Raw genomic sequence first — 21,047 nt, forward strand, 5'->3', positions numbered from 1 at the left:
AAGTAATGAAAGGAGAATTTAAATAGAAAAATATAATCATTTATTACAATAAACCCAAATAAATTACTCCAGGTCCAAAAATCAAACTGAATAAGATCGAAACAATGAAACAAACATTACATAAGATCGGGCTGGAGAGAGAATGCCAGCTGGGGCCGCTAGTTCTTCACACCCCACTCAATACACACCTCTCGTAGACCACGGCAATATTTCACACAACGTGATTAGGGAACATTCACCACCGGCCAGCGTCTCGCCACACCGATACAGATTAACTAAATTATAATAAACAAAATACAACTCAATTTACAGAAAGAAATCAAAGAAATAAAAAAAGACACAAACCAGTAACCACAAGATATTTCTGCAAGCAAGGTAGTTTAGACAAGTGTATTTGTAACAATGAGATTTCCGCACTCCTTTTAAATTACCAAACTTCGGGCAATCCGCGCTTTCGTTGGCAAACCCACGGAAGGAGTGTAACTAGGGCATGCAGACATAAACCAAAGAATACAGATGTATACAACCAGAAAATAAATAGACATCAATAATCAAACAAAAAAAAGGAAAATGACAACAGACAATATGCCACGCTGCTGAAAACAGCGAACTTGCTCTCGGCTGCAGACTTCCCGAGCGGGGGAACGAAACAGGCATGAAATGCGTAGCAAGCTTCTTTTAAATAAACATGTTCAAATCGTCAAAATGAAGCCTGGGCAAAGCAGCAGTATAATCATTTCAACGGGTTTTCACGTCTCCCGCAACAGAACTCCAAGTGCTGAAACCCTTGGACCTGCCAGACATGACACAGAATTAAATACGAGAAACTGTAGGCTACTTAATTAAAATAATTCCTAATACATACCGTGAACAAGTCACAGAGTCATCATAAATGACGTCACTCGTCCCGGGAGGTCCTAATTACGTACGAGTACCACTAAAACAACGCAAACAGTCAGTCGCTCCTTTAATAATAACCGCCTTCCCACATCACCACAAAACCCACCTGTTAGCAGCCCAGCAACGCACAGCAGCCCAAACATCAATACGTTAAACCTATCCTGTGTCAACACATACGATCACCTCAGTTACTCATATTAAAGGTAGATATAACGACAATGCGGCCAAACACTCACCACTCATTCACAACAGCGTAGCCCTGCAAAAAGGGGCGGTCCCCGTAAATGACGCTTTCCCGATACTACAACACCAGTCTTTTAAACGCGGTGACCAGTGCTCTGATTGGTTCACCGATCCACATGACCTCGGCCAATGAGCCACCAGGGCCCTGCGTCACCCTGCTACACTTACAAATGTGTAGGCCTACCTTTAGATAACGAAAAAAGTGAAATAAGCCTTAATTTTTGTTTTCTTCATATATGATAATCAGACCAGAATCAAATCGAAGTCATTGACGGTGCCAAAATATAAAAGCAACAAGTGATGGCAGAAAAACAAAACAGGAAAATGTCTATAAAGAATTAAACCAAACCCATACAAAACAACTAACTCGACACAGAAAGGCAAAACTTTTTTGGGACGATAAAATGTAAATTTTCTTTTAGATCAAATGAGGGTTCAGTGTTTAAAACCTTATCAAAATATACACAAAAACAACTTCAGAGATACCCCAAGGATGATACAAGCCGATTAATATTTCTATAGACCTCAAATTGAATTGCTCCTTAACTGATTTATTTAAGAAGTATTTTATGACGGCAATAGCAATGTTTAATGAAACGCAGACAAGGAAAATTGTACTTTAAAAAATCAAGTTTAAAATGTTTAGTATTTCAAGAAAGTACAACAATACTGCAAAATGGAAAGAAATATTGACTTTACCTGAAGACAATCACTTATGTCTGAATCAAGCCCCTCAAGATCATCCACAGCGGAATTAGTATTTTTCAGCGTCATGTCAGCAGTCAGTGTGTCCTCATTATAAGATCTGATGAACTTGAAGTCACTCGTGCGCGAGCCCGTGGTCAGGTAGGCGTCATAATTGTAAGTGCTGCGGAGAGTTCCCGCGCCCTCCACTTCTGCGTAATTTGGAGGGAGATACGCACTGGGAATGGCAACAGCTCCATCAAACATCAGTCTGGGCTTTCTCCTGCGACAAAACCTCACGGCCAGGATGATGATGAGGAAGGTCAGGAAGAAAGTAGAAACGGACACCAGCGCGATGATCAAATAAAAAGTGAGTTTGGAGCTGCCCTCGTCATGAGACACGTCTTTCAGTTCTGGAACTTCAGCCAAGTTATCTGAAATAAGTAAATACAATGCGCACGTGGCAGAGAGGGAGGGCTGTCCGTTATCTCTCACGGATACAATAAGGTTCTGTTTCATGCTGTCAGACTCAGAAAGGTCTCGCTGTGTCCTGATTTCTCCGCTGTGGACACCAATAGTGAAAAGTCCAGAATCACTCGATTTAATAATGTGATAGGAGAGCCACGCGTTCTGTCCAGAATCCGCGTCTACGGCGATCACTTTGGACACCAGAGAGCCCGCCTGAGCTGCTTTGGGTACCATCTCGGTCATAAAAGAGTTTCCATCAGGAGAGGGGTATAATATCTGAGGGGTGTTGTCATTCTCATCCGTAAGTAAGACACTGACGGTCACGTTACTACTCAGAGGAGGAGAACCGTTATCTCTGGCTAACACCAGCACTTCAAAACTTTTCACCTGCTCGTAATCAAATGACCTCACTGCATGAATAACCCCGGTGTCTCCGTTAATGGATAAAAATGAGGAAACGTCTGAACCTTTCACATCAGAAGGTAACAGAGAATAAACTACAGTGCCATTCTGTCTCCAGTCCGGATCTGTAGCTGATACTGAACAAATAGAGGAACCCGGTTTGTTATTTTCTTGCACGTGAGCTCTGTAATTCTGCTCTTCAAATACAGGTGGATTATCATTCACGTCAGCAACAGTAAAGTGAATATTCTTAGTGAAAGATAAAGACGGAGAGCCCTCATCTGTAGCAGTAATTGTGATATTATAATCAGACACTAACTCGCGGTCTAATTCACCCGTGGTGACTAGAGAATAGTAATTCTTGATCGAAGGAACGAGTTTAAATGGGACGTTTTGCTGAATGGAGCAGCGCACCTGTCCGTTACTCTCAGAGTCTCTGTCCTGCACATTAATGATGCCAACCTCTGTACCGGGTGACGCATTCTCGGGAACGGGACTATTCAGGGATTTAATTATTATAATAGGAGCGTTATCATTCACATCAACAACATTAATAACTACAGCAGAATAACTGGCTAAGCCTTGACCATCTTTAGCTTGAATCGGAAGTTCAACTAAACTGGCTTTCTCATAATCAATTGCCCCCGTAAGTTTAATAACACCAGACACTGGATCTAAGGAAAATGTATTCAAATGAGTTTCAGACAAATGCCCAAACGCATATCTCACATCTCCGTTTTGTCCCTCGTCAGCATCAGTAGCGCTCACTGTAACCACTACAGTATCTACAGGAGAATTTTCAGGCAGACTGACTTTATAAACGGCCTGACTAAAGACTGGAGCATTATCATTAGCATCCAGCACAGTGACGTGTATGGCTACAGTACCTGATCTCGGTGGAGTCCCACCGTCAACCGCAGTAAGAATTAAAGTCACCTCTTTCTGCTGCTCACGATCCAACTCGTTATTTAGCACGAGCTCTCCATATTTTCTTCCATTTTCATGAGTAACTATGTTTAAAAGGAAGTTATTATTATTTTGCAATATATATGACTGCACTGAATTCACGCCAATATCCGCATCGTGGGCCTCATCTAATAAGTAACGAGATCCTTTGACTGCTGATTCCCTTATTTCGAATTTGATCACATTCTGTCTAAATAATGGTGAATTATCGTTGATGTCTTGAATATTGAGAATGAAACGATGCAGCTCTAAAGGATTTTCCAGCACGAGCTCCTGTTTTAGAACGCATGATGCTTTCTTTTCACAAATATCCTCTCTGTCGATCCTCTCCGCTACGGTTAGATCTCCAGTATTCAGATTAATGCCACAAAACCGCATTCCGTTAACTTCAATATCCATGCGAGCCTTTCGAGATGACAGTCTGCTCACATCAAGCCCGAGATCTTTGGCTATATTTCCAATAACAGATCCGCGCTTCATCTCCTCCGGAAAGGAATAGCTCACGTCTCCATTAGCAGTCCCCAACATAAGCAAGAAAAACACGAAGCTAAACATTTGGACAGAAACGCTGAAGCTTGTCATATCCATGCAGAAATCATTTGAATTGTATCTAATAAAAAACAAAATCGGCATTAATGAGAAAATGTATGATTAAGTCTAAAGAATTAGACAAAGGACAGTCGAAGAGTCAATCCGCCACAACTGAAAAGGTCCGTATAGAAAGAGCAGCAATCTCATGACATCAGAGCAGGGTGGAGAGAAGGATACGTAAATGAAAATATTTTTACTGGTGAACAGCGACACTATGAGTCAAGTGGGAAAAACTGCAAATATCAAAAAAGCTGAACTGACTAACTGGCAGAGTTTGGAATTGAACAGTAAAGACTTGTACATAATAACTTTAAAACATTAGGCCCCAGACTAAACTCATGATTTTGTTTAAACAAACACATATGTTAACCGTTCCAATATAAATCAGGGCCTCCATGCAAATATATAGGCTAAGATCAAAATCAGCACTGGAAAGAAGCGGTGGAGTTATGGAAGGGGCCTCGGTGTGGAATTTTTGTAATAATAATATGTTCTTGTACAATTCACATCGTCCGAATTCATACGAATTAGCTACCTCATAAAATGGTTACGATTTATAGGTGAGATTATGCTGGAAAGATGCACTGTCTGTACAGTACCATGGACAGCAACCGGAAAAACCTGCTTTATTTATCCAGCAAGCTCAAACCGGTGTGAAACGTATACGGTTTCCTGGAAACAGTTTTAATTGTTGTAAAGCTAATGTAACTTTAAAATGGATCTTGTCTTGCTGTAATATGACAGCGTTTTACATTGCGCATAGCTATTTTCAGCAGTTTATTTACGTTTGTGTTTTACATGTATTTAAAAAATATATATTGTATAAATATTATATAAAACATTTATTAAATGTTTTACAGATAAAACAGCAAATTGATACGTGAAATAGTCATAATCTAAATCCTTTCAATTAGGTAGTTTTAACGGACACTTTTGCACAATTCAACTTTCTAATGCATAACTTTTCACAAACGAATACTTACAAAAAACAAATAAGTCTTAAACCATTTAATCAGTAATACTAAATTGGTTATTTATCCAAACGGAAAACATAAAAATTGTGGGGTTTCAAGGACAATGAAATAAAAGAACAGACGAGGAGACCGCGGTCGGGAGCGTTGTGGGAAGTAGAATTACTCATTTACATTTTGAGTACGTACATTTTAAAATACTTAGCAAAATCGGACAACATACAATAAGTGATTTTCTCAGGTGCGCAAGTCTAGGGATCGGCTTGCAATAGATTTCTGGGGTAATCTTAATTTGTAAATACATTTCTTGACAATAAAAACACCCGTGTTGGGCGAGTTCTTCGAGCAGCTCTCCGATGTCTCCTTATTCGTGAAGGCATTGCAAATGCTGAGAAAACCCATACTAGGTAAGGTTAGCTAGGTAGCGTTACTGATGCAATAAAGTGTTAATGCAACCGGTGTCTCATAGCTTTTAAGATGCGCTTGTTATTACATCAAAGGGCAAATCTCTGGCCCACACTCAAGTACAGTAGGGGCGGATATGCAGCTCAAACGTGCCACCCGCCATTAAAAACTAAAGGAAGAATAATTACGTCACATGGTCATGCCAAATATGGCGGACGACGTCCGGGTCGCATTCATACTACACCCATTCAGGCAAAACAGAACGTACCCTTGTAGCCCTCGTTAGGTTAGTAGCCTACTAATTTAAATTTAGTAACTACTCAGTGTGTATGCGTTCTCGGACGCAGCCAGTGTTTGATATACGTTTTATCTTGTTTGGTGGGTGTGTCAAGAATGTCAGCCCAAAGCAGCAACATATAACCCACGCGGTTTTAAAGACAGCTCGCACAATGGGCCCAAGTATTTTACAAATCCACTGTAGTTCGGTATACACAATAATTGAAGATATTAGAAGACATGTATTTTGTAGTATTATTTACGTAGTTATACAGATTTCATCAGGCGAGGAAAATTCTTCAAAGAGAACACAAAGGATGGCCTTCTCAGCTGCCATAGTTGCAACTGTTGCGTCATCACAAAAGGGTGTTGAACCGCATCAGCGTTTCCTTTTTGCAACATTATGTCAGGGTTGAACGCAAGCCCATGTGTTTTTTTAAAAGCTGTACAAATTCAACATAAACACGGATTTAATTACATGCATATGTTTAAATTAAAAACAAAACCACCAGGACCTCGAACATGCAATTGTTTTTACATAATAAATTCAACTCAAAGCCAGAAATTATGAATCATTAATCATACCTGAAGTGAAACGCTCATGCCAGCATCAAGTCCCTCAAGATCCTCCACAGCGGACTGAGGTTTTTTCAGCGTCAGGTCAGCGGTCAGCGTACCCTCATTATAAGACCTGACGAACTTGAAGTCACTCGTACGCGAGCCCGTGGTCAGGTATGCGTCATAATTGTAAGTGCTGCGAAGGGTTCCAGCGCCCTCCACCTCTGCGTAATTTGGAGGGAGATACGCGCTGGGAATGGCTACAGCTCCATCAAACATCAGTCTGGGCTTTCTCCTGCGACAAAACCTCACGGCCAGGATGATGATGATGAAGGTCAAAAAGAAAGTGGAAACGGACACTAGAGCGATAATCAAATAAAAGGTGAGTTTTGAGCTGCTCTCGTCATGAGACATTTCTTTCAGTTCTGGAACTTCAGCCAAGTTATCTGATATAACTAGATACAATGCGCACGTGGCAGAGAGGGATGGCTGTCCGTTATCTCTCACGGAGACAATAAGGTTCTGTTTCATACTGTCAGACTCAGAAAGGTCTCGCTGTGTCCTGATCTCTCCGCTGTGGACACCGATAGTGAAAAGTCCAGAATCACTCGATTTAATAATGTGATAGGAGAGCCACGCGTTCTGTCCAGAATCCGCGTCCACGGCGATTACCTTGGACACCAGGGTGCCAGTCTGTGCTGCTTTGGGTACCATCTCGGTCATTAAGGAGATTCCTCCAGGAGAGGGGTATAATATCTGAGGGGTATTGTCATTCTCATCCGTTATGGAGACACTCACGGTCACGTTACTGCTCAGAGGAGGAGAACCGTTATCTCTGGCTAACACCAGCACTTTAAAACTTTTCAGCTGTTCATAATCAAATGATCTCACGGCATGAATGACCCCGGTGTCTCCGTTAATGGATAAAAAGGAGGAAACCGATGCGCCATTGATATCAGACGACAACAGAGAATAAACTACCGTGCCATTCTGTCTCCAGTCCGTGTCTTTTGCGGTGACTGATAAAACTGAAGAACCAGGTTTATTGTTTTCTGCTACGTGAGCACTATATAGCTGTTTTTCAAATATAGGTGCGTTGTCGTTTACATCAGCCACACTCAAGTGAAAGGTTTTGGACGAAAGGAGCGGAGTAGCGCCTCCATCTGTGGCAGTCACAGATATGTTGTACTCTGCCTGTCTCTCGCGATCCAGCTCGGTTGTAGTAACCAATGCAAAGTGATTTTTGACAGATGGGACTAATTTAAACGGTACCTGTTGTTCTATGGAGCATTTAATATCACCGTTAGACGTAGAGTCTTTGTCTTGAACATATAGTATGCCAATTTCTGAGCCAGAAGGCAGGTTCTCGAGAACAGGTGTGTTCAAGGATTTAATAATAATTACCGGAGCGTTGTCATTTACATCTACAACGTTGATAAGAACTGTACATGACGTTGCTTGGCCGGCTCCATCTTTAGCTCTGATGCGGAGCTCAAATGAGGAAGACTCTTCGAAATCTATCTCCCCTTTAACTTTTATCTCACCAGTTTTTTGGTCAATAGTGAATAGATTTTCAGAGTCGATGGAAAGGTAACTAAATTCATACGTCACTTCCCCATTCAGGCCCTCGTCTGCATCACTGGCAGTGACTCTGACTACTACGGTTTCAACAAGGACGTTTTCAGGCAGACTCACCTCATACACTGGCTGTGTAAACACAGGAACATTGTCATTTGCATCCAAAACGCGGATGTTCACGACCACTGAGCCAGTCCGCTGTGGAGAGCCTCCGTCATAAGCAGTTAAAATCAGAGATAATCGGTCCTGCTTCTCCCTGTCAAGCTCATTTTCTAACACAATTTCTGGGAGTCTACCACGATCCGCGCCTCTCTGAGGAGACAGAATAAAATGTTCATTGGCTGACAGAGTGTAGCTCTGCACACTGTTCGTACCAAAATCCGGGTCATATGCTTCGTCTAAGGAAAAGCGAGCTCCTTTAATCGCCGACTCCCGAATTTCCAAGTCAATTGCTTCATTTCTGAATTTCGGAGCGTTGTCGTTTATGTCCTGTATTTCTAAAGTCACCCGATGTAGTTCTAAAGGGTTCTCAAGAAAAAAATCAAAATAAATGACGCAGGATTGTTTTTGACCACACAAAGCCTCCCGATCAATCCTCTCATTTACAACGAGCTCTCCTGGTTGCGGGTTAATGTCGCAGTATCGTTTAGTGCCTTCAAAATCCACACGAGGTTTGCGAGAAGACAGAGTTTTCGTGTCCATTTCTAAATCCTGAGCAATTTGTCCGACTGTAGATCCTCGTCGCCTCTCCTCCGAGATGGAATAGCGGAGATCCCCGAGACAAAGATGAAAACTGAGGATGGCCATGAACACAAAGCATTTCATTTTAAATCTACGAGTAGGCTGATCCATTACTCGCTTCTAAAAATTACAATCTTGTTAGAAATAATAATATTTTGTCTTTGAGATAGTAATGAAGCACGATCTTACTCCAGTCTTGCAGCACTCACCTAAAGGACACTAACGTAACGCTATCATCTGACTCTATGAACTTGAAAAAATGGTAAACGAAGGAGTGTCTATACACAGGGATCCATTGTTGATAAAGAGCGACACACCGTGTTCTGTTGTAAAATTGCAACCATTTGTGCTTTTATCGAGACACAAGAAAGGCTCACTTAAATCTATCGAAGAGCATTCCCCGACCGTCCCGTTCCCCGTTGGTCTGAGACACAACTTACATTTTGCAACATTGGACGTTAGCACACTCTGATCTCTGCTGTTTAAAACAGTTATTAAAATTGAAAAGTATTGTCACATTATTTTAAACCAATATGATTATTAAGACTGCATATCTTGACTGCTGCTTTACTTCTGTAGGTCGATAATGCTTTTTAAAGGGATACACGAAGTTATCATTGAAGGAACTTCGAACTATTTCATTTTAACTGATACACACACATTTTTACCAACTGCTCCAACTGTATAAGTTGTTAAAACGTTAAAAGTTTTTAAGGATACTCATATAAGTTGCTTAAAAAGTTCTTCACAGCAATACCGAATAACTTTGGTTCCACAAAAATCATTCAGTCAAATGTCATTCAAAGAACCAACTCTTTCTTGCCTTTTTATTATCGGAAGAACAATTTCCCTCCAAGGTCCTTCTGGGAAACAGAAAGGTTATTTGAAGGTTAAATGTTCTTTATAGAACCATTTCGAAAAAAAGGTTATATGACATAGGGAAGCGATATTGCAACAGCATGTTATTTATACGCAGTTGATGAGAGCAGGTTGTGAAACACCTGCATTTTTAATACTGTACGTTGACAACAATGCATTACAGAAACACGTGATGGAGATCAGTGTACCTAAACTCTTAAAAACAGGAGAATATTTTTACAGAATATTTTTTATAATTATAAAAGTTTTTAATAAATGGTTCTTTGGAAGCAAAAAATGATCTCCATCCATTAGTATAAAGAGCGTTTTGTAGCACCTTTTTGAAGACTGCATTGATTTGGGAAAATTACTTAAACAAAAGGTATTGCGAATTTAGTTTTAAAAAACAAACAAAATATTAAAATTCGGATAGACAAACATACCAATTTAAGTGGTTAAGGGTGAACGCATGTATAGCAACATTAAAGCTAATTTGAAAATTATTATTGAATTGGATCTTGAGATCAACGTAAACCTATCGAGTGCTTCATGAAACTCAGCCTAAAACAAAAAATTATAATGACAATAACAATACGATGTTGGGTCGTATTTTAAAGTATTTTATTATTTCATAATATTAAGAAAGTGGAATGTTTTAGTATATTTCAAAATATTTAACAAGTAATTTGAAGAAAAGTAATAAAGATACATTTGGCTAAGTGAAAAAGGAAACGAGTAAAGACAGACAGAGACAGGGAGAGGGAGAGAGAGAGAGAGAGAGAGAGAGATAAAGAGAGATGGAGAGACAGAGAAATGAAGCAGCGGCACCCGGTGAGTCTGTTAAGAAGTGCATATTCCTCTCAAACGCCTCACAGACGCCCACGTCTTCAGGGGAATACACGAAAACTGGATTCGATCTACATTACATTAAATGAAAAAATTATTTAAACAAAACAATAACAATTTAAGCTGGTCCAGTCAAAAGGTTAACCTGAATTCTTAATTTTGTAATAGTTGTTGGACAATGGACAGAGGTCAAATATGCAGAAGATACTTTAAAAAAGCCACGATTGTACAGGACCTGGAGGATTTTTCTTGAGTTTAGTGGACAGTAAAATGGCTCAGAACAAACAAGAAACCTTAAAACATTTAAACAACTGGACTACATGTACATTTTTAGTTGACAAATAAATGTGTCGTTTGAGAGCAAAGATTTAGAAAATAAAGCAAACAATGAAGATAAATATCTCAAATGCTATTTTATATTATACATAAAACATCTGATGCTCAGAACAATTCTGTCAAACTAATACGATTTAACCAAACACAATTTAATGACTTAGGTGCAAACCCAAAGTACAAAGCAATGCTGTATGGTCCCAAAAGAACAGTATACAATTGCAGACCATTTGTGCACAGTGACAGAAAACCCTGAAAAAAGATCTTAAACCGATAGAGTCAGTGAATCTCCTGTCTAGGGATGGGCAGACGCAGGGATCAAATTAAAATCAAGACAGAGCTGAACATTCTCACAGAATAAAAAAGTCTAGGAACATTTTAACAGAAAATGAAACACATAAACCATACGAGTCTCTGCCAAACAATAAATATGTCACAAGTATCAAAAGAGGTAAACAAATAAATCAGGGCAGTGTTTGCTCAATTACTTTCTGTCTCACAAGACAATTGGACACTATAAGGGGCGTTTTTTCCAACAGAGATTAGGTTAAATCAGGACTGCCTTTGTTAAATTACATATATTTTCACAAACATGCCTTAATAAGCATCACTGGTGTGTATTTTGTGTCAAAATAATGGTACCAATATATTTTAAGATATGTCAGTGCAAGATGTTTTCAGTTAAGATAGCTCCAACATTTATTTTAGTCTGGGACTATAAGATAAAGCCCTGTTTGGGGACCCGCCCCTTAATAAAAAAACAGAGCACACTGCTCATAAAACACATGACAACATCATTTCCATATACATTAGGCCTATTGATAGGTTTACTCTTATTCTACAATTCCCACTTTTTGTTTTACATTAATCATAAATCATTAATGCCATCATCAAGGGAGAACATGGATGTGCTACTGTAACGTGGCCTACATCTGTGTATCAGGCCTTCTAATTCACAAATATCTATCACACATTCATTACACAAATGCAAGCTGCAATTTCTTGGTACATTATGACATAAATATATTGCATATATTAACACGTGACATTTTTACATCCGTAAAACGCATACACATACATATACATTTGTGCTCTTCATGTTGTTTATCCACATAACGTAACAAGATTTCAGCGCAGGACTTACCGGTTGTGAAATGTTACAGACAGTGGCGCTGTTTCGTCGCAAAAAAACAGATGGACACACATTACACTCACATACACCCACTGTCAAACTTTAGATTTAAGCTAACAGGCCTACTATGAGTTCGCAGGTCTGCAGTTCGCAGTGCCATTTCATAACGCAATGCATGATGGGAACCTGTAATGTGTATTGACTAAAATCAAATGTTGATGTAACTGCAACCATGCTTAACAGATTTGGGAAGCAAGAAACAAAAAACATAAATCGAGTGTAGATTTAGTTTAAATTGTAAACAGAACTCGTTGTTATTTTTTATGTATTAGGCATAAAAACATGAATCATGTAAATAAATATTGACAAAAAGGCAGACCTTGGTCGCGAGATTTAAATGTAATTGTATTTACAATAGCAGTAGGCTCCTACACGGTGTGACGTCACCAACAAGCGTTTTCCTCAAACCACAGGTCAGACACTACGCGATCTTAGAAACTAAGTTAGTTTTCTTTCTTTAAATACATGCAAACTCGAACTTTTATTGCCATTTCTTTTTTTAAATAATTGTATTCATTATTGTATGTCAAAAACCAGCAAGTTTATGAAATAGTAGTTCTGCATGCAGGCCTACATTTATTAATGTTCATGTATTGATCCAGATTTAATTTTTTTGTTGTTATTGCTGCTAGCTGTTACACTACTTTTCCACCAACTCATTTGGATTCAAGCTCCTGGACATTTCTGGTATTATTGTTGTTATTGTAATATTTTACTCTTACACACACAAAAAACACACACAGACAGACACACAACTCTCTCCTGAGAGTTCTCTCTGCTGTTTTAATCTCGGTGCTTAAGCATGAATGTTCTAACCTGTTTTATTCTGCTCCCTGTGGTGGATGGCAGTTTATGCAGAGGTCATTTCTGATTTATGGCAACCTTTCATTCAGTCCCCAATTTCTCTAATTTTCAAGCAGGTGGTCACATGAATTGTAGGCTGAGTCATGCAGGCAAAAGAGCAGTAGCCCACACACAAGAACACTCATCTCATCTCTGCTCACAGTGACTAGCTGAAAGGGTGGTAAAACAATTCTCCTCTGCGTCCTTTAAGTGAAGATCATGAAGTACATGACACCCTTTGAATATTTGTTTTGCCAGTCCATGTATATTTGTATAATTTGCATGGTAAAGTAATCAAATCGTTTTTTATAACGTAGTCTGTTGTTTATCCATTTTTACATATTAATCTTGTTGTGTTTTTCCGAGTTCGAGTTTGGTCTGTCTCCACAATCATTTATATTCATCATTGCTGCTTTAGTGTGCCTTTGGCAGTCATGTTCCTCTTATTTAGTTTGTTTATCAGTGTTATGTTTGTTTTAGTGATGGTAAACAAGGACATTTAAACCAATGTCTTAAAGTGGTCATGACTTATTATAAAGCACTGTTTATGTGCAATACAGCCCTCATGAGATTGGGGAGTCATGAGCAAGTTATGAGACTGCAATAGTAGGACAATCTGTCCCAAAATAATCTTGCCCCCAATGTTCACCTGTATGTCTACTTAGACATTGAATTCTGAATTGAGCTGTTGCCATGGAGAGTCGCCCTGTCATTATAGTAACCATAGAAACAGCCTCCAAGATAACAGAAGTGAGGGCGTTGAGAATGTTTTTTTCTCCATAGGCAGAATTACAAGCTGAACTCTTGAACAATCACAGACACACTCTCAAACTCTTTCTCTCTCTGATGTTAGATTAAAGAGAAAGACATTTTGAGTGCTGTAGTAAGGCCTATGGCATTAAACAGGTTGGCATAAGAAAGGTTTTTTAATGTCACAAAGGTGCTGAAGGCAGTTACATCCCCAGCTATAAAAAAGGAAAATTAGCTAACATTCCAAGTCTTGAAAGTTTTTCTAACCATTTTCAGATGTTTTACTAACAATCTAATGCTATGGTTTATACCTAAATACATATTTAGGAACATTTACCAATGGCAGGTTGACATTTTACTGCAAGAACATTTTTGATAACTTTGTGAGAACTTTCAGATTACATTCCCCGGGTCTTCAGTTTCCATAACACATGTTAATGGAGATCTATGATATAAGGACAAGAGGTCTTGTTTGGAAATTTTTCCCACACACTTGTCACCGTTGACAAAGAAGCTCTGACATCTTGTCAGATCAATCTGTGGAATAAAAGATATCAACTAAATCATTTTAATACTCAACTCATAGAAGAAACAAAGCACAGACATGCAATGTCACATTATTAAGAAAGAAAGGTTTATTTATTTTGTGATTTATTAAACAAAACACATTACCACTTTTCCATTGTCATGAAATAAAACCAGGAAGAAGGGAAAAGAAGAGAGAAATGGACATCACTAATTCACCATCACATACTTATGAAAAGGTGTACAAAAAAGAACAGTGTTTTACAACAGATGAGCGCCATTCAGTTGCACAGCACAGCGCCACCTACTGATCACCACCAGACACTATGAAATAATGCATATAATGACAGCATGAAGGCTCACTAGATACAAGCATACACAACATATACTGTAATTTACATCAGGATTTTTCCCATGTTTTGTTAAAGGAGTGAAAGAGAAGAGAAAGAGTGCTCATACATAATAATTTAGCTACAATATACAGTGCTAGTTTGATCGGTATGTCAAAGCCAAACACAAAAGTTTTTTTTGTCTTTTTTGTTCTCATAACAAAAAATGAAAAGAGTAGGATCAAACCGAGAGCTTCAGGGAATGACACTATAGAGCATTTACAAATACTAAAGGTTTAGTAACTGTCACTGTTATCAGTGCAAGGTGTCGTTATGCAAAGCCTCAGAGACGTACACAAATCTCTCGTGTGAATGATTGAAAACGATAACAAAAATAGTCAAATCATAGCCATCTATATCTATATTCATATATATCTCTATATAGTAAGTGTTTTCTTCTGTATGGTCATGCAGCGGTCACACTTGTAGTTGTGACATCAGTTGGATGTTTTTGGGGGGTTGATGTGACAGGATAAACAGGCAAGTGAAGGAACTGACTGGAGCAGGGTTTAAAGGCATGGGGTGGAGACAACAGTCTGTTCTTCTTAATAGTATTGTGTGTAATATTGTAGCTACGTTCAGGCAATTTTAAAATACTAAATGAGGCCAAAACCATTATCATTGGGGGAATAACCAAAGTCATGTCAGGCCTTGTGATGAGGGACCCCACTAAGGTTCTCCATATCATAGATTATTCATTGAGGAGCCCCCCAAAATCTGAGAATTTAAGTAAATTTGTAAACCCCTCTTTTGAATCCTCTACGCTAAGCTCCACCCCTTACCAATGTCCCTCAGATCTGTTCTCTAAGTCGCCCCTTTCCATCAAAGAACCACAGACAGAGACAGAGCTCAGGCTGACTGGACAACAGCACTTGGTAATTTACATGTTCCAGTTCTGTGGGAAGGGCCTCTTACTCTTGCGGGGGATGTGACAGGCATTGTCTGCATTACTCCATACTACATGAGTACACCACAATGTCTAGAGTTAGCCTACCCGGCAGAGAGAGCACGAGAGAGAGAGAGAAAAACGTTCTGTACAGAAGCAATAAAGTTCACTTAAAGCTTATAAAAATGGCGCACAAGAAAACCTTTGACCTTATTTGCCCCAATTTGAAAACCTCTAACTAATATGTTCATTGCTCCTTGGGTGTGTTGGTCCTCCACACAGCAAGCAGAACGGCGGAGAATCTGAGAGTATGACACCGGACGCTGTCCAGTAATGAGCTGAGAGAACAGGCACAAGTCAGGGTTAAAGGGGACACGGGTCAATGGGGAACTACAGGCATGGGGCCAGCATGGCTCAAAACTCACAGCATGACCCCCATTCCACTTCTACGGCGGATACTATAGGATAGTTTATAGGGTGGGAGGTGTTTAAGGTTTGGTGAATCAACAGTAATACTGTTCATAATGCATAAACATTCTCTGCCATAACAGGGCTTATAATCAAGCCCTCGGACAGCGGATTTCTAAACAGCTTCCAGGTTATACTGGTTTACACATCCCATAAAGAGTAAATCCCTCCCTCCCACTGCTGAAAATGACCAGTCATGATTAAAACATACATAACATGCCATTGATCTCAAAACCTAACACTTGGTTAGAAACCAAATTCAGAGCAGGAGAGATAGTGGGAGCCTATAGGGGTGCATTGATTATTGACCCTGTTAACTAGATGTGTGTGTATATATATGTGGATGAGCATGTGTATATATGCTACTGCTCACATACATACTGTAATCTGCCTCGGTTAACAAAAAACAAAAGCAATAAACAAAAGTGCATTCCATCATTCAGTTCAGTGAACATCTTTGTCTTTCTTTTTTAAAAACGCTGCTTATCCGGAATGTGATATTTTTTCGAGAAGTGACTGTGTTTAAATGGTTTCAGGGGAGGTTTTTCCAGATCAGGAGAGGTGAACAAGCAAAAGCAATTATTAAGCATCTTCACTGTTTTACATACTGCAGTGCTCCACCTGCGTATTTACACCAGCGTGTGTTCGGATGCCAGAACCACTAACTCAATCTCTCCCTCTTTATGTTTTCAACCCATGTGAAGCGACAAACAGCGTACACGCATTTCAAATACAGTTGTCTCCCAATCGAAAACAAAACCAAAATAACACAGAAATATCAACATCAGTCTGAAGAGATCTGCTGCAAGATTAATTTATCACTGCATTTGAAGAGAAAGAGAACACTAGCTGTTTTTCTGATTGAACTGGATTGAATGTGACAGGATGACAAAAAGCGTTTGGATAGAAACATGCTAAAAAATGTTAAGCACAATTTTCTGATTATTAAGTAGACTTTTGTGTTCTCATACAGACTGATGCTGAGATGTCTGTTGAATTTTCTTCTTCTCTCTCTAATCGTCGTCATCCTTCCCTTTCTCCCGTTTGTCCTTCTTTTCCTTCTTCTTTTTCTTCTTCTTCTTTTCATCCTTTTTTCCGAAGGAAATAAAGTCGCTCTTGTCATCGCCATCTTGTCCTTGTCGGATGGAGATAATAGCCGGAGAACCGGGAATGATGAAGGCTTCAGGAGGGACCTCACCCGGTTTCAGGTGCGGAGGAGGACCCCCTGGACCCGGACCGTACCGGAAATGCCAACTGTTACTGTCTACTCCGGTGCCCATGGGAGGGGAGACCTCTCCACCTTCATTATCTGAGAGAGACAAATAAATACATATTGATAAAAAGCCTGATAAATACATGTCTGACAATCTATAACCAACCAAACAATAAACCAAACAAGCCAATTCAACACAAACTAATTACAGCATTAAAAAGAATGACACATCACACGTGTTTCCGTATTTCATTTTCATTAATGTTAAAATAATCCATGTTTGAGAGGGAGTGTTTGTGTGACCACTCTCATCTCACACACACACTTCTATCTTTTATAATGCTCATACATTTACAGCTTGCTGCTAATAAACCAAATAAGATTGATTTACTTTGTTTCAGGAGAATTGTATGGATATCAAATCATTCAGAGCAGGAGGCTGATATTAAAATGATCAAATACAACATTAACTGAATGTTCAATTTTAAAAGCTTTTTTTTAGATCTATGTCAACATTAAGTGATTGTTTTTTTCTCAATCCAGCTGTGCATATTATGTTGACAAAACATGATTCTTCTAAACTGAAAAACCGTTCACTAAAATCGAGGAACTATCTTCAATTACATTTCATTTTGACCTCACCAAGCCTTTGTTTTTCATTCCTTTTCAGGGATGCCCCCGAAATTGTTTCAAACCTGACTAATTCCTTTTGCTCAGCTGAATAAAAATACATATATTTGGAAGGATGTTAGCAACTGACAGTTCTGGGACATCATATACAATAGTAGAAAAAAAATGGTAGTCAAAGTGCCCTAGAACTGTTTTTCTAAATATCTTTTTTTTGTGTTCAACAGAACAAAAAACATATACAATAATTTTTTCCTACTATGGTAGTCCATGATGCCCCAGAAATGTCAATTGCAAAAATGTTTCAAAATATCTTTATGCTCATCAGTACAAATAAATGTATACAGGTTTGGAACAACTTAAGGATGAGCAAATGATTCCAGACCTTTCATTTTTGGGTCGAGTATTCCTTTATCTTTAACCACATGCTATGCAGTACATTGACTTTTCAATATTCTAACCAATCAGTGGCTAATTATGCATCTGTTCCACAGAAATAAATCACTTGAAGCTGGCTTCATACACCATAACTTCAAACAACAGACTGTTTTTCAAATTTACGGCACGTCATACTGAAGCTTTATATGAAGCTTAAAAGCTAGGTGAACTGTGCCAATAACAAAAAATATAACACTTACAATGAGAGAACTGACTTATTGTACTAAATGGGATTATTTAGACAAGTCAGTACACTCATATTTGTGTGCAGACACAGAGTATTCTCTTATATCTATCACCTAGAGTAACAGTCACACACTCTCTCTCGTCTTGACCTTTCGTGTAATGTGGTGTCTGGACAAAGATCTATGTCTGTCTCACAGCTCATGGCACAGGTTTAATAAACTACATGATGAGGGTATGAACAGTATGGACAGTTCAACATTCAGCTCATAAAAAATGATGTGGAGAAAATCTAAATTTTCGTATCGAAGAAACAACACAGGCCTTCTGACCCCCTCCCACACTTTTCTTTCATTCCTTCTCTCTCAGTCTCTCTGGGCAGTGCAGTCTTACATAGGATGAGGTGAGCAAGATGATGTGAGGAAGATCTGAGGAAGATTAGAGGAGGAAGATGATTCAACAAAGATGAGGTGAGGAAAATTAGGTGATGAAAATAATGTGATGAAGGAAAGGTAGTTTTAAAGCTCTGACTCTAAACTCCTGAAGAAGCAGATTTCTGAGCAGCACTGCAGAGGCGAAGAATTATGGGTTTGTTTGTGAAATCACATCACTCAGTGCTTTTCAAAGTGTGTGTGTAACAAAAGACTTGTGTTAATGCTCCTGCTGCATAGAGTGCAGTAAATGGCAGTTTCATATACTGTCTATAGTCTGAAAATTACAGAATTGAATTTATACTACAAATCACACCTGTAGTTTCTCTACTGTCTATTCGTGAATTATGTAGTATGCAACGTACATGAATTGTGTGTGTGACTAATAGGAATGTGTATGAGTGCAATGTGTATATGTGCATGTGGAACTGATTGTCTGTGCATATGAATATATCAGGTTGAATATCTCGTGTGTGTGTGTGTGTGTGTGTGTGTGTGTGTGTGTGTGGATGGGTGTGCAACACCATGGTGAGTCAGGCTCTAGTAATCCTGATAAAATATGTGGCAGATGGTACACACAGGATCCTTGATGAGCTTGCCAAGATGAGCTTGTGTGTGTATGTCAGTGTCGTGCTGTCGAATGAGAATAGTGCTTGTTGTGAGAATAATGCTGTCAAGAGTAGAAAAATTTGAACATGGAAGGTTTTTTTTAGGCTTAGAGATGAAGAGATGTTGTGCAGAATAATACATTCTGTACATACTCAATCTCAACAACACATGTTCTGGAAAATTCAGCTAGGTTGTGAAAACTCTATAGCTAGTTAGAAACATCCTTTGAACAGTTATTAAAGTGATGAGTGTTGCATTGTTGACGTTTTTATGTTAGATAAGAGTGTCTGTGTTACTGATGCAAGGAAACTTGAAGGCTGTGAATGCTAGTAAACTCATATATGTTAAATCAAAGCATCCTTCTATGCACTCAAAACCAAACAGTCCAGTATAACAATAAATGACCCTAGCTTGGGAATATAACCCATGACTAGCTACAAAAAATGTGTTTTTTCTGAAAATGTGTTTGTGTGTTGAAATGTGGGCAAGCATTTCTGTTCGCCATATGGCATTGCTGCTGAACTAAGAGCCTGTGGGCTGCCCACCTGCAGAGGTGATCTTTAAACAGGCAGCTAGGTCACACTCATCCCGTTATTCATTCATCCACCCACCCCTCTCTACAGCTCTTACTTATTCTCATTCAATGATGAAGAAAGACCTCTGCAGTATAGACTGTTCCTATTTAACCAAATGTTCTTAAGCATCGGCCCCTAGTTCACTGAACACCTTCATAGTCACAGTTCTATTCATTTTACATTTTGTTCTGCAAACTATCGTCAGGCCACACCCCTCCTGTTTTTCTCTCGCCATTTTGCATCACTCCTTTCTCTCTCCCTCTGCATTTTCAGCACCCTGTTCGTGGTATGAATGGTTGCCGTGGCAACTGCCTCCTCCAGTGAAATCAGGCTGTGGCACAGACACTGATGGAAACTAATACAGACCACTCTCTCTCTCTCTGATGGTCAAATGCTTCTCTCCCCTAGCAACAGAGGCAGTCACAGCCCCTCCCCTCTCTCTATCTCTCTGTTTTCTCTTTCACTCCCTTCGGTCACCCTTTTCTTCTCATTGTCACTTACTCAATCCCTCTTTCCCTCAGGCTGCTGTCTACCTACCGTCTGCCTCTGATACACTGATTATCCCTCAAACACTGCGACTAACGCTTTGCCACATTGAGCGAGAAAAACAACATACATATACAAAAGAGGAGAGAGATACAGAAGATGTGAGAGATTTTCATGGCATTAAAGTAATTCTGTTGATTTGGGCACTAGAAGCTTTGCCCATCTGTCAGATACAGATATATATACAGAGAGAAAGGCAGGGAGAGAGAGAGAGGCGTTGGCTTCTCCAGTGTTTTGCACAGCAGTGCTAAAATGAAGCTCATAAAAATGCAGAGCCACAGCTTAATACAACACAAACACCCCTCCACCAACCCATAATAACTCAGCATCACTTTAGACAGATTTAAATCACGAAAATGTATAATTTCTGCTAAAACAACTGACATCATTATCTGACCTCACCTCTTTTAAGCTCTAATTTAATATATTTTCTAAACATTCATATATTATGGCACGTTTTGATATCAATAATGTATGGCGTCACATCTTTCAAATCACAGTAAGATTCTTACATATAAATACTTAAATAGTAGCTACATAAATGTAATTTCG

The 21,047-nt window shown here is 39.1% G+C and overlaps 3 protein-coding genes across 7 annotated transcripts in view; all 3 read right to left on the reverse strand.

Annotated features, from left to right (window-relative positions):
* Positions 1-1,201: 1,201 nt before the first annotated feature.
* On the reverse strand, positions 1,202-4,218 carry LOC306907374 (protocadherin beta-15-like; the record flags this gene model as incomplete). Its single annotated transcript, XM_079479429.1, has 2 exons — positions 1,202-1,327; positions 1,843-4,218. The coding sequence occupies 2 exons, from the start codon at positions 4,216-4,218 to the stop codon at positions 1,202-1,204; spliced, it is 2,502 nt and encodes an 833-aa protein (XP_079335555.1).
* A 2,267-nt stretch (positions 4,219-6,485) lies between these two features.
* On the reverse strand, positions 6,486-8,849 carry LOC306907375 (protocadherin gamma-A12-like; the record flags this gene model as incomplete). Its single annotated transcript, XM_079479430.1, has 1 exon — positions 6,486-8,849. The coding sequence occupies one exon, from the start codon at positions 8,847-8,849 to the stop codon at positions 6,486-6,488; it is 2,364 nt and encodes a 787-aa protein (XP_079335556.1).
* A 5,371-nt stretch (positions 8,850-14,220) lies between these two features.
* Positions 14,221-21,047, reverse strand: part of LOC306907606 (protocadherin alpha-C2-like) — a gene marked incomplete at its 5' end in the record, with an annotated part of 92,730 nt that continues 85,903 nt past the window's right edge. For all 5 annotated transcript variants that reach the window (XM_079479820.1, XM_079479821.1, XM_079479818.1 and 2 more), the window contains one exon: positions 14,221-17,182. In XM_079479820.1, the coding sequence (XP_079335946.1) occupies positions 16,887-17,182 (296 nt within the window). In that variant the 3' untranslated portion in view covers positions 14,221-16,886. The remainder of the gene's footprint in view (positions 17,183-21,047) is intronic.

Source organism: Barbatula barbatula, assembly GCF_947034865.1.
Source record: "Barbatula barbatula genome assembly, chromosome: 18".
NCBI lineage: Eukaryota > Metazoa > Chordata > Actinopteri > Cypriniformes > Nemacheilidae > Barbatula > Barbatula barbatula.